The sequence below is a fragment of the Danio rerio genome, chromosome 1, assembly GCF_052040795.2.
Source record: "Danio rerio strain M-AB ecotype USA chromosome 1, GRCz13ab, whole genome shotgun sequence".
In the NCBI taxonomy this organism is placed as follows: domain Eukaryota; kingdom Metazoa; phylum Chordata; class Actinopteri; order Cypriniformes; family Danionidae; genus Danio; species Danio rerio.
This window is the reverse complement of record NC_141021.1, coordinates 23,663,443-23,677,772: the sequence shown is the minus strand read 5'-3', so window position 1 is coordinate 23,677,772 and position 14,330 is coordinate 23,663,443. Positions and strand designations below refer to the sequence as shown.

The following is a 14,330-nucleotide window of genomic DNA, read 5'->3' as shown; positions in this document are numbered from 1 at the left end:
ATATATATATATATATATATATATATATATATATATATATATATATATATATATATATATATATATATATATATATATATATATATATATATATATATATTATCTATAAAGCCAGTTAAACTAATATTTTTAATTAAATATCATAGCTGTTGTAGCAGCTTGTATTGAGCGAGTTGTAGCTCAATACAAGCTCAATACAATCGAGTGAGCATGGTTTCAGCACTCCCAGTGGACACACCCCCAGCGTTTGAGAGAAAAATACACTCCCTATTATTTTTAATGATTTTTATGTCTTAGTTTAGTTACTTTTTAATCTTTCGAATTGGCCTGGGTGGATAATAACATATTTTTCTGTTGTGTGACAACCTTTTTCTTTGTCATACTTTGCTGTTTGGAAATCACTTTGGCTAAATCCAGTTGTTTTTAAATGTGAGATACAAATGGAAAACCACCGAATAATAGAAAAACACTTTGCTTGTTGTTACTATAATTGTAGGTTACTCAGTTGTCTTGTCCAACTAAATTTAATTTAAACTGATAATTGTCAGTTATACTATATATTACAACGAGCCACATTTTAGAATAGTTTGCCACACAAGGAAGTGCATACCCTCTACTCTGACACTTCAGAAACAACAAAACAAGCAAATCTCATATAACCAAAATGAAAGTATAATTACAAGTAGCAGAGAGCAGATTTACATGTTCAAACCAGGGTTGTGATGGAGAAAGAAGACTTTTTTGGGAATTTTCTAAAGACATAGCTCTGGTCTCCATAAACACAGTTAGATACAATGGTAACTTTAGGTACTTTAGCCATATAGTATGTCATCAAGCACATTCAGAAACTTAATGCAATACATAAAGTCCATAAAGTGGACGCTTCATGATTTATTCATTTTTATTTTTTGGTTGTGCTTAACACTTTAGAGAAGGTGCTACACAAACAACGAAAAATTGATAGCTTCTGCTCTCTAAATAACATGCAAATTCGGGTACCTTTGCGTAAAGGGCCTATTTTACATATTTATCAGGTGTAAAACTTATCATATGCTGCTGTTATTGATGTAACTAATGCAAACTTTGTTATGAGAACAAGAATAAGAATAAGAAGCCAAATAACATTTAAAAATGCATCTTGGGCAATTGAATTGTGATTGGTGTCGGGTGTTTGATCAAAAGTAATAATAATTTGCACAAGTTTAAAAAAATGTTTTATAATTAGTCGCAGATGTCAGGTTGTTTGCAAGATTAAGCTAGCATACATTGCATTTGGTGATATATTGGTAATGTTTGTGTCCATGGTGTACTGTACACATTCAATGATCTCAAACCATAATCCGGTGATATTATTTAAATGGCTGTCATATTAAAGATAGCACACGTACACCTATGCTTGGATTTACACTGTATTATACAGTGAAGGAAATAAGTATCCAACACGTCACTATTTTTCTCAGAAAAACATAACTATAAAGGTGCTGTTGACTTAAACTTGTCACCAGATGATGATAACAACTAAAGAAATACATATATGAAAGAAAACAAATCTAATTAGTTTACAAACTTAGTTTTGTGTAACAAAATGAAATGACACAGGGGCAAACTATTAAACACATGAATAAAGGAAGGTGTAAAAAGCAGTGAAAGCCTAGACAGCAGCTGAAATCTCTCAGTAGTTATTCAGCAACCATCTGTCCTTCGTCTTTGTAAATTACTATTAGCTGCTTCAGTCCAACGTCTACATTAGCAGGATGATGAAAATGAAACCAGGGTGAACATTTCAGCTAGACAATGACCCAAAACATAGTAAAGGAAACTCTCAAATTGTTTCAGAAAAAGACAATCAAGCCGTAGAATGGTCCAGCCAATCACCTGACGTTGATCCAATAAAAAATACAAATTAAAGATCAGTTTGGATAGACAAAGCTCACGGAACCATCATGATTTTTACACTCCGTTGAAATCTGTTAAGACGTCTCACACCTGAGCAATGCATGTGACTTCATTCTACATTTGAGAGTCATCTTTAGGCTGCCATCAGAATCTGAATCATCACCATCTGAATGGCACACACGTTTCAACATGATTGCAAAAAAACGCTTTACCAACTTAAAGGTACTGTTTTGCTGTTTGTCATGTTTCTGGGCAGGTAGGTGCATTGACTATAACACCTGAAAGAAAAGGTCAGATATGAGTGATATGTTTCCTTTAACAGAAAGAATTTTAAAATAGCCATGAAGAAGCATAAACAAAAGATATTTCATTGTTTGTTTGCTTTTTTTAGCGCCATCCCATAATTTTTTAACCATTTTATTGCCTTATTTATCTTCTAAACATCTTGTGCTTACGAAGAAAATGAGTTTGTTAGCCTGGAGCTATGGAGTAATCAATGACGGCACATACATAGTAATGAGAGTGTACCAACCAGTGGGGAAAAAAGACTTAAATAAGTAATGAAATTTAACGAAGATAACTTAGGGGCTTTTTATGTGCCATAGTTGTGGCCAGGATAGAGATGGTATATGAGACCAAACTAGCTCAGTTTTTTATTTTTATTTTTTGGTCTCTGTCACATTTGAATCCCATGATCAGGCACTGCATCAGCCCTCAGGCTCAAATACCTTTCCTTAGGGTGAATTAAAGTAAAGTGGAAAACCGAAGATCTGATGTAGACAGTCTATGTTAACACTTGACTCATTTGAGTTGCCAAATGCCTCGCCTTCAGTGTAAATGAGAGTTAAAGTCAGCGGTCGGAGAAGGAGAGAAATCAGACAAATCTCACATCTCATGTGGGTCAGCAATCTGCATAAGCAAAGGCAAACACTGCTTTCATATTCTTCCTGACCAATTACGAGAATACTGTATATCAAGCTGTTCAATGTGCCTATTAATAAGTTTCACCACAATTTGTCTGTTTCTATATTTCAGCTATTAAAACATGGTTTCAGACATATGATTTAAATCACACATTCTGTACAAAATTCCTTATTCACCCACATACAAATGCTCATTACTCAATTAAATATTTAGTTAAGAGACTAACATTAAAGACCAAAATAAAATGTTACTGTTCCAAGCCAATTACTGTAAAATAAGAAAAAATAGCCATGACACCACTTTTTGTTATCATTTTAGACTTGTTTTATTAAATTAATTTATTAAATCTTTTATTTATTTATTACTTGTTTATTATTATTATTATTATTATTATTTTTACAGTGAATGAACACCTGTAAACAGTTTTTTCACCGTGATGCTGTTTTGTTGGGACAAAATTGGCAAATCTGGTTCTGGAAAAAAAATTGTCACATTAAATCAAATCAGACAGGAGTTATTTAGCAGTTGTAATTGTAACACGATGCACATAATAAGTTGTCCATGTCCAGTCGGCATTGTTGTGGAAGTTTGAATAGTAATTAAAACTAATTAGAACTTGAATGGAAATTTAGTCTAAAATAGTCACTAAAGGGCAACTATTTTACCACTTTTACAAGATGTAAGAATAGCCTTTGGTCTCTCCAGAATATGCCTTTAACGTTTCAGCTCAAAATACCAATCAGTTTATTTATTATGGCCTCCAGAATATGCCATTTGGTGTCTGAATACATTGAAGCTGTTTTTGAAGGCTCTGGCTTTAAATGCAAATGAGGTGCTTCTCCCTGCCCACTGATCACATGTGCATGTCTGCTTCCCATCATGCATACGTCAGATAAACAGCACAGAGACAGACTCAGACTCAGCTGAAAGTCATTAGTCAAATTCATTAGTGAAAAATAGGAAGTGAGCTTATTTCATATATTTGTGGTGTTTATTCAAGCCTTTCTGAAAAGATGAGTCTCACACAAAAGCCATTTGCAGTACACATTAGTGTTTACTGATGCTATGGGGCCATGGTAATTATAGCAGTTAAGAATTAAATAATGGTTTCACTGTTTTTATTAAAACATGATCTTTTTTAAAAAAACATTTTAAAAGATCACAGAGAGTTGTAACAACTATTTTTTTTCCAGTTTATTTGCAAATATTTTTTGTGGACATGTTTATGCATGTATTATAATACACGGTGCCTGTCAGTCAATTCTAAAACTATTCTCAAACTATACACACACAGTTCTGTCCAAACAGCTTACAAAAGTTGTTTTTCCTCATTGGTGCCCTTTATTAGTATTTTACACAGGCAAATCACATGAGAACATAGATGCAAACCACATTAAGGAAAACTGTTTATAAGCAAGTTTATAAACAGAGAACTTAATTAAACAGGACTATAAGGGTTTTATATTTAATAGTGATGAAATTTTGCAGTGATATTTATCTGTTTGACGTATTGGGTGACATCACAGTGAATAATAAAATGTTCCAGCTCACACAGATGATGCAAAAGAACAAAAGAGAAATTAATGCATTGCGTTTGATGGAAGCTGTCATTTCCTCACTTTAGGACCTCGTTAAGAGTGTCAGTCATTATCGTCATGCCCTGTAATCCTTTACTGTCATGGTTTATAATCCTTCTTTGCCTCCTTTATTGTCAGTGCTCATGCTGTGTTTGCTGTGTGTGTATGTGTGTATGTGTGCGTGACAGTATTGCCAAACCAGACCTTCAGAAAGTAAACTTTCAAAGCAACTTTGAAATAGGTTTTTTTTACCCTGAAAGTTTACAAGTCAAGCCCATATTCTGATGCTCATCATGTATCCATCAGAAATCGCTCTTTTGTGAGGGCTGATTTAGACAATGAAGCAAGAGATTAAAACCTTGTTCTTTAATAAACGCCTATGCATTGAAATGCTTGCCGGGCATTGCTTTTAATGGAAGGATATTCAATAAAACACCAGTGTGCGAAGCAGAGGTGTAGTTATGACCTCTGCAAAATAGTTTCTGTAAGTATCAGCGTTAAAAATGCCAGGAGAAAAGGACACCATATTCAATCAAGAAAATGTGTCCAGTGGTAAATGGTTTAGTTGTAATTATAAGAAAGGACTATGTGCACTTTCAGTGAAAATGAATTGTTATTAGTGGCCTGCCCTGAAAAAAAAATAAAAAATCAGTTTACCTGGTAGAAGCTATTTATCTCTGCTAAAATATATCTTTAAAACGTTTGGTATTTTTAGGGTTCTTGAACTTTTCAATTCCCCCTCTTCAGAACACAATTTGAATAGATGTACGGTAGAGGATTGTAGATCCAAGAATTAAATGCCCACTGTTATGATTGGTTACTAGTTTAAAAGGATAGCTCTGTGTATCAATGTAAAGTTCCTTCAAATGTCCTTCAAAGACAGAAGCTGCTGGGATTTAGATTAAACATGCAACTTCATTGCAAACAAAGTTCAGAAGCAAGGCAACATAAAGGTAATAGATATGCCATAGTGTCTTTGGGGGCTTGCATGTTATGGACTGTGGTGGGGCCAATCATGGTGAGGAGCCCCCCAAAAACTAGGAGTTGTTCAATTGGTAATTTTCTTGAATGACAACAGATGCTCGTTAACTGAATAAATAGATTGTTCAAGTTGATTTTATGACCATTAGAAATACTACAATACATTAACCCATACAATAAAATATTGTGCACTTTCATTAAAGAATAGCCTATTTAATTTTTTTTTTTTTTATAATAATATCAAAATTGTTAACTGATTGTTGATTGGAAACAACACTTGAAGAATGGGCTAAACACGATCTAGGGAAGGTGCACAAAGTATAAGCTAGAAGAAAGAAAATATGAAATCGAAATGTACTTGGGTTTTGAGTTCAGGAGCTGACAAGGCCAGAATAAAATAAATAAATAAATAAATAAATATTGCAAACGCACACACACAAAACTCTAGAAAGCACCGCACACCAGACAGTTTATCACAGATGTACTGCTTGATCGCATCTCACTATAGTTGTTAAACGTGATATTTAATTAATTTTGCCTCTATCTAACGACTCTTTTGTCTTTTGAATCTATCAGGTAATGTGTCACAGCGTCAGTACACTGCTTCAATATTTTGCTTTCACAAGTGTACTTGTAATTGTAGTGAACACCTCAGATACTATTGGTTGATCCCTGTTGGTTGTGCACCTTTTTTTGACCAACCATGTTTGTTGGCGCCATTATAACAACAGTTAACATGGTTATTTAATTATGATTTAGTTATGGGTAAAACAAAGACCATGCGGGTCAGGTAGTTGAAAGGCTACAAATAATTAATTTGTCATAAATTAAGTAATTTTTGACAATTAATTAATTGATTGCTTTCTATGATATTGTCGCCTTCGTCCATCGTGATGTTTCATATTAAACACTGTACAATGCCAAATGGTAGAAACTCTAATTTCCACTTGAAGAAGCAACCACTCTCGTCAGCAACCATTTCAGATCATGTTCTTCAGCAATTCAAAAGCACATGCTGACGGTTAACGTTATTGAAAAGAAGCATTTTGTTCTTCTAATAACTATATTAGTGATGTAATTACAATACTTTGTGTAACTATAATTAAAGTACACAAATTTAAAATGTAATTTGTTTCATTACTGCATTCCTCAAAAATGTAATTAGAGTACAGTAACGCGTTACTGTGGAACGCCTCACACCCAACTCTGTAAACAAGCAAAAGGGTCAAATAGGTCAGAGAAACAGTGGCGTAGCGCAAAATGCGGAGGCCCCCCTGCAGGGATCACCGACGAGGCCCCCAGTTGAAGGCGCGGGGGGGGGGGAATATACACATAGATATACACATATACACATATGTCTATGATCGGGAGTTTTCCTGGATGTTAGTATGCATTTTTTTTTAATGATGAAAATTTTTATTTGACATCACTTTTCTACATTGATGGATCACTTATCGCACGGGCATTCCTGACAAAAAGCTTGTGTTTGTGTGTATGGAAATGTACTATTCACTCTCCCTGTTAAATTTGATCTAATCATGTGCTGAAATACACCTCTCCTGCTTTCACTTATCATACTGACGGAGGGAGCGATTCGTTTGTGAATGAATCTCCGTTATGAACGACTCGTTCGCTAGCCGACAATAATACAATTTTCTGGCAGCGCAGCATCTCTTTGTTATATTTCTTTTGCATTGTTTGCTGATTTATTCAACAAACCTAGCATAAACCGAGTGTTTAGTGAAGTTTATTCATAAACTAATTTCGAGAGGAGCACGTGATTATGATTGAACACGGCTGGTCCTGCATTAGCATGCTTGATCCACCAATCAGGCCATTCCTAACCACTATAAAGAGCCAGGGTTTTCTCACTACAGTCATCTTCGATTTGAAGAATACACTGCTCTGCAACTACTGCTACTGCTACTGCTACTGCTACTGCTACTGCTACTGCTACTGCTACTGCTACTGCTACTGCTACATCAACTTCTCCAGCTACATCAACTTCTCCAGCTACATCAACTTCTCCAGCAACAACAACAACAACAACAACAACAACAACAACTTCAACTTCTCCAGCTACAACAACTTCTCCAACAACAACTTCTCCAGCTACAACAACTTCTCCAACATCAACTTCTCCAACAACAACAACTTCTCCAGCTACAACTTCTCAACCTTCTACTTCAATTGCCTCACACAATGCAATCTCTGTGTCTTCAACCCAATTCTCCAACAAGATCACAGTAAAAACTCGATCACCATCCATGAACTTTGCCTAAACTCTCAATGCCTGCGATCCAAGCTGAACTCTCTTCTAGGGGTGCACCAGCGGTAACATACATGACACTTTTTAAGGGGAAGCCGCACAAACTACAACTAAGATTAAACATCCATCTTTAAAGGATGATTCTAGCGTGAATAGAATGACTCACCTCTCAATCAAGGTTCTAGACAATCCAATCCTTAAAACATCAGTCCACAACTTATGCATACATTGATAAACATCCATGTTAATCCTCCAAACTAGTCGCTGTGGTGCATTCAATAGAGTAGCGTCTCCAATCATAACACTAGTTCTCTGGCAAACAAAATGGCCGCCAGCCTTTTTCTGCAACTTTGATTGACACTCCTTCGAGCCAATAGCTGAAAGGAGAAGCATCATCATCCAATGAACTCTCAAAAAAAAAAAAAAAAAAAAAAAAAAAAAAAAAAAAAAAAAAAAAAAAAAAAAAAAAAAAAATTTGAGATGGTCCCACCCTCTCTCATGACAAGCTCATGAATGATTATCATTACATTTACACAATTACTACTAAATGGTGACATTAATTTAAGTTCAGGGTTTGATGTTGGCAGATGATAAATAAATAAATACATAAATAAATAAATAAATAATAAAGAAAATAAATAATTATAAAATGTATAAATCAAAAAAAAAAAAAAAAAAAAAAAAAAAAAAAAAAAAAAAAAAAAAAAAAAAAAAAAAAAAAAAAAAAAAAAAAAAGCCACATCTGATAGCAGTTTAACTTCTAAAAAGTTTACTCTGCTATTGAAAAACATTCAACCCATTAGGCATAGAAGTCCAATCGTAATATGCCCCAGTGACTCATGTCCATACACTTATAAGCCATAAGCTTATAATGGCAAGTTGGTTAGATGTGAAAACAGCAAAGAAACAAACTTCCCGCTTTGACTTCCACGAATGAGAGGAGGACATTTCTGACATGTCTGATGTTTCATCAATTGACTCTGCGTTAGATACAAACCAAGGGGTTTAAACTCCACTATAATTCCACCTACCCTGTCTTCAAGAGGTACATCAGGACCACTAGACGAGCAGATTTCCCAATTAATATGCTATCCTTAGGAGGGACAAATGCCTACCTCTACTATCTTTGCTCGTTGCGACAATGAGGCTTCGTACCATGCATTAACAAAGGCACTTCCACACTTAGTTGCCCATGCTCTTATTAAGACGCCCCGCATGGTTATCAGCTAAAATAATTCATTGTGTTTGCCATACATGTACCATGTTGTAATGTCATTTCTGATTCTCTCTTGTTTTTCTCATTTCAGAGATCATGTCAGCTGGTTGCAGAAGCTGACCCTCATCCAACCTATTACACTCCACATCCATTTCTAAATACATTTACGCTCTTTGCAAATGACACTTTTCCACTCACATAGCCCACTCCCTCGATGCCATATTCACACTAGCCTTTTTAATTTAAGTCTTCTGAACTAAGTATGACATTTCAATTCAACGATACACCTAACCATATCTGATCTATCTTCGCAGGATGAAGGGATGCAGGATGATATCCGTTCCCCCACACACCTGTTCTAAACAGGCCCGGATTGACTAATCGGGAGGACCGGGAGAATTCCCGGTGGGCCGGTCCGTTTTTTTTTTTTTTTTTTTTTTTTTTTTTTTTTTTTTTTGGCCGCGAGGGCCGGTGTCCCTAGCTCCAGAATCTGTTGCTCTCAGCAGTGACACTTTTTTAATTCATTTACTTGACCACAGCCTTTTTATTCATTATATATAAAAAAAAAAAAAAAAAAAAAAAAAAAAAAAAAAAAAAAAAAAAAAAAAAAGATAGTGCCATTAGAAACTGATTTGGAAATATTTATTTACTTATTTTAATATAGTCAGTCGTGAACTGAGGTGGGCTGGTCTGAGGCTTGAAACTCCAGAGCTGAAAAGGTGTCCCACTCCGGCCCTGGTTCTAAACCTCTTAGCATTTTTACACCACAGAAGAGCAATAACACCTCGGGGAAGCCCAGCCGATCATCTCCAGCCAACTTCCACCATCATGCATTATTGGGTATGAAGTATGACTCTGTCATTTACTTCCTATTTCCCTTCCTATTTAACATAGGAGCTCCTTCACTACCCTTCCCTGTTTTTCTAGCTTTAACTTTTTCTCTCCAAATTTAAACTATCCTATACTTCTATTCACTTTCATTCACCACAGCTCCGACCAATTCAGGGGTTGTCTTGAGTTTCAGTTGCTGCAACAGGAACGTTCTAAATGAGCTTGCATACACTTACAAATTTTCTAAATACCACTATCGTTGCACTCCCCGCACTAATACAGCAGTAAATGCTTCTGCGGGAGCACAAGTTGCCTCCATACTGGCCCACTACACCACTGCAGCCGCAGAAATGCTCCGCAGAGTTGCACACCCAAAGCACCACTGCTACCGCAGTGAACCTCTAGCATATGCCTTATTCACCTTCATCTTTACATATCACTAAAGGCAGTATTTAACGTCCCTGCGGGAGCACTCAAAACTTACTAATATCGACTGTTTAGGTGCTCCACTTAACTATACACCCCATTAACATCACGGCAACTGCAGTGACGCTCTAGCTGAGCCCCTTTTTCACTTTCATCTCTAAATATCACTGCTAATAGTACTTAGTATTTCCGTGTGAGGCGCTAATACTGAGTACCACTGCACCTCTGCTACTGCAGAGACGCTTTGCCGAGCCTTATTCTCCCTCTGCACCACTGCTGCAACAGTTAAGCTTTGCCTGAGCTGCAACTGCAGAGACGGCTGTTTAGCCTTAATTCTCTGCACCACTGATTTTATTGCACTTCTGTAACTGCAGAGAAGCTCTACTGAGAGTATTTTTTCCCCTGCACCAATGCTGCAGCAGTGACGCCCTGCCTGAACAGTCTTCCAACAACAGATATAAACTCTGTCATTGGTCCTCTAACACCTCTAAATCCTCAATTTGCCTCAGCCAATATTTCCTCAGAGAAGCCCAGCTGATTCTCGGTTGCAGACTTCAACCTAGTTTCCAAGCAGCACGACTCTGTCCGTTCTTCCTACTTTCTGTCTTAGTTGCATAGGACTCATTTTTACTAAACTTTCCTTTTTATTTTATTAAACTTCCCTTCTCTTCCTCTTCATAATTTTTCAATTTCACTTGCACTCATTCTCCGCAGCTCGGACTCCCACAGGGGTAGCCCCAAGCTCCCACTGCCACAGCAGTGAAGCTCTTTAAGAGCTCACATGTACACTTTTCAAAAAAAAAGTGTACATGTTATTGCACTCCGCCGCAATAATACAGCCGTAAAGGCGTAGCGGGAACTCGTATTGCTTCCATACTGACTACAATTACACCTCTACAGCAGCTCCACTTAATTACATTGCATTGTAGCATCAATTTATTTTCCATCACCACACTCCCCGCAACAATATAGCCATAAAGGCTTAGCGGGAACTCGTATTGCTTACATACTGACCACCATCACACCTTTACAGCAGCTCCACTCAATTACATTGCATTGTAGTATCAATTTATTTTCCATCACCACACTCCCCGCTATAATACAGCTGTAAAGGCTTAGCGGGAACATGTATTGCTTTCACACATATAATGCACCAGACTCTGAATACCTATGCACCCCTGCAGCCACAGAGTTGCTCTACTGTGCCTGATTCCTATCTGCTACACCGCTGTTAATCAGCTCTCCAAAGCGCACTTCCCTTTAGAAACTGACTTTCACCGCACCTCTGCAGCCGCAGAGACGCTCAGCCGAGCATCACTCCCCTCTACATCACTGCCGCAGTAGTGACGCTTAGCGAGCGCATATACACTTCCACTTAGCAATCCACTACTGATACACTCTCCAGCACTGCCAAAGCAGTTAAACGTCTCTGCGGAGGCGTATTTACCTTCCAGATACTGACTTCCATTGCACCTCTGCAGCAGCAGAGACGCTCAGCCGAGCATCATTTACATCCCCTGCACCACTGCTGCAGCAGTGACGCTCTGCTGGAGCTCATGCACACTTCCATTACACTTATACCACTTCTGTCACTCCCAGCACTGCCAAAGCAGTTAAAACGCTGCTGCAGAAGCGTATTCTTCCCCTTAGTACTGACTACCATCGCACCTCTGCAGTCGCAGAGACGCTCAGCCGAGCATCACTCCCCTCCACATCACTGCCGCAGCAGTGACGCTCAGCGAGCGCATATACACTTTCATTTAGCAACCCAATACTGATACACTCTCCAGCACTGCTAAAGCAGTTAAACGTCCCTGCGGAGGCGTATTTCCCTTACAAATACTGACTTCCATTGCACCTCTGCAGCAGCAGAGACGCTCAGCCGAGCATCATTTACATCCCCTGCACCACTGCTGCAGCAGTGACGCTCTGCTGGAGCTCATGCACACTTCCATTACACTTATACCACTTCTGTCACTCCCAGCACTGCTAAAGCAGTTAAAACGCTGCTGCAGAAGCGTATTCTTCCCCTTAGTACTGACTACCATCGCACCTCTGCAGTCGCAGAGACGCTCAGCCGAGCTTCATCCCCCCTGCACCACTGCTGCAGCAGTGTCGCTCCACCGGAGCTCACGCACACTACTATTTATCCATAGCATTACTGACACACTCCCCATTGGACTGCCAAAGCGGTTAATCAGTTAACCGCTTCTCATCTGCAGCTACAGCTCCGCAGAACCTTACAGCTTCATTTTCCATCACTACTATACTAAACCTTTACGAAACTCACCACATATGTTTTAAACCTTTACACTTACCCCACTCACTCTCCCGCTGGTCCTTACAATTAACAGGACCCGGGGGCACACATAGTCATACATAAGCACCTTCAGTTAATTTTTACACCCACACCAGTCTCTGTTGCTCCTCCAAGCTATTTCTGTATCACTTTTCAGCAGCCGGATATGGCATTAATCTCCTGTGCCTTTTGGGGGGTTCTTCAAATACGCGGCTGCTGTCCCGAGCGGAGCATTTTGGGGAGTTGTCGAGATCTACCTGAGCTCGAGGCTCCCCTCTCTTCCTCCAAACGGGAGGGAGCCCAGGGCTCAAGAACCTTCGAGCTCAGGGCTCTCTCCCGGGACAGCATGCCAAACTTGCTTATAATCAATCATCAGCTAAGTGTGAACTCTTGAAGTGAAGTTTATTCATAAACTAATTTCGAGAGGAGCACGTGATCATGATTGAACACGGCTGGTCCTGCATTAGCATGCTTGATCCACCAATCAGGCCATTCCTAACCACTATAAAGAGCCAGGGTTTTCTCACTACAGTCATCTTCGATTTGAAGAATCCCCCCTTCCACCCCTACCTTTTCACCTTTCCCTCCATAGGGCAGCACGGTGGCTCAGTGACTAGCACTGTCGCCTCACAGCAAGAACGTCACCGGTTCTAGTTCCTTAACAGGCCGGTGGTCGTTTCTGTGTGTAGTTTGCATGTTCTTCCCGTGCTTGCGTGGGTTTTCCCCGGGTTCTCCGGTTTCCTCCCACATTTCAAAAACATGTACAACAAGTTAATCGTTAAATCTAAATTTCAATACAGGTAATCTAATAATGCAGCATATCTTTTAATAGCCTTCAATCTTAATCTTTAGCTATTATAAAAAGGGGAGTTGTCGAGATCTACCTGAGCTCGAGGCTCCCCTCTCTTCCTCCAAACGGGAGGGAGCCCAGGGCTCAAGAACCTTCGAGCTCAGGGCTCTCTCCCGGGACAGCATGCCAAACTTGCTTATAATCAATCATCAGCTAAGTGTGAACTCTTGAAGTGCGAGTTGGTGCTACTTTGCCTTATGGTGAATGCAGTAAGTGACTATAGCTATTATTATCAATAACGTGACCTGTTTAGCACAAATTTCAAAACATACAAAAACGTAAAAAAACTTAATCCTATAAAATGTTCTGCCTTTGTGCTTTGTTTTCTTTGTTTGCTCGTTACTACACTCGTAGACAGCGCTTAAGTCCCGCATCTTCACGTAATAACACTGTCTTGACTAGTGCGGTTGAATGACATTTGTCCTGGGAGCACTGTACCAATGTGGCGGCGCTATTGACGCATGCTCAGGGTCCCTATGCGATATCTAGTGTATATATCTATGTCACAAATTGAGGAGCGGGGAAAGGAGGCGGAGTGGCGTGACTACGCGGGGAATCCTTCACAAACTGAGGAGCGATCACAAACCGAAAGCGGCGAGAGTGTCAAAGTAGCCAGAAGTCATTCATTTTTTAACGAGAACCGGCGGCGAGAAACAGCGGCGCGTCTTCATTGGCTATGACGCGGTTCGGCAGTAAGCAATCAGAATGAAGTAGTCCACCGCCTGAGCGGAGTTCAGAGAACACAGACCTGTAAACTTTGGTTCCGACCACAGTTGTTCCCAAGAGTTTGATTATTGCGGTTCCTGGAATTTCAATTATTAAAAATCGCGACGACGTGGGGCCCCCTAATCACGCGGGGCCCCCCCGCGGTGCGTGCCCTGCGGGCCCGTCCGCTACGCCACTGCAGAGAAATCTAAAAATAGCAAAAACAAAGCAAACAATACTCACAAATCTCTTAAATCAAACTTCAACACATACACAACTCTGTATTATCCAAGAAATAAATTGTTCAAAACACACAAAGCAAGAGTGACCCAAACAAAGATGGCTGACAAGGAAGT

At 38.9% G+C, this 14,330-nt stretch overlaps 2 protein-coding genes across 2 annotated transcripts in view; both read left to right on the top strand.

Moving 5' to 3' along the window:
• LOC147846815 (uncharacterized) overlaps nucleotides 1-8,233 on the top strand; it is an 82,572-nt gene extending 74,339 nt beyond the window's left edge. The window contains exon 2 of the mRNA XM_087237130.1: nucleotides 7,120-8,233. Coding sequence (XP_087093256.1) covers nucleotides 7,162-7,716 — 555 coding nt within the window. The 5' untranslated portion in view covers nucleotides 7,120-7,161 and the 3' untranslated portion in view covers nucleotides 7,717-8,233. The remainder of the gene's footprint in view (nucleotides 1-7,119) is intronic.
• chrna8 (cholinergic receptor, nicotinic, alpha 8) overlaps nucleotides 1-14,330 on the top strand; it is a 130,269-nt gene that overhangs the window by 14,273 nt on the left and 101,666 nt on the right. The gene's annotated exons all lie outside the window — the stretch shown is intronic.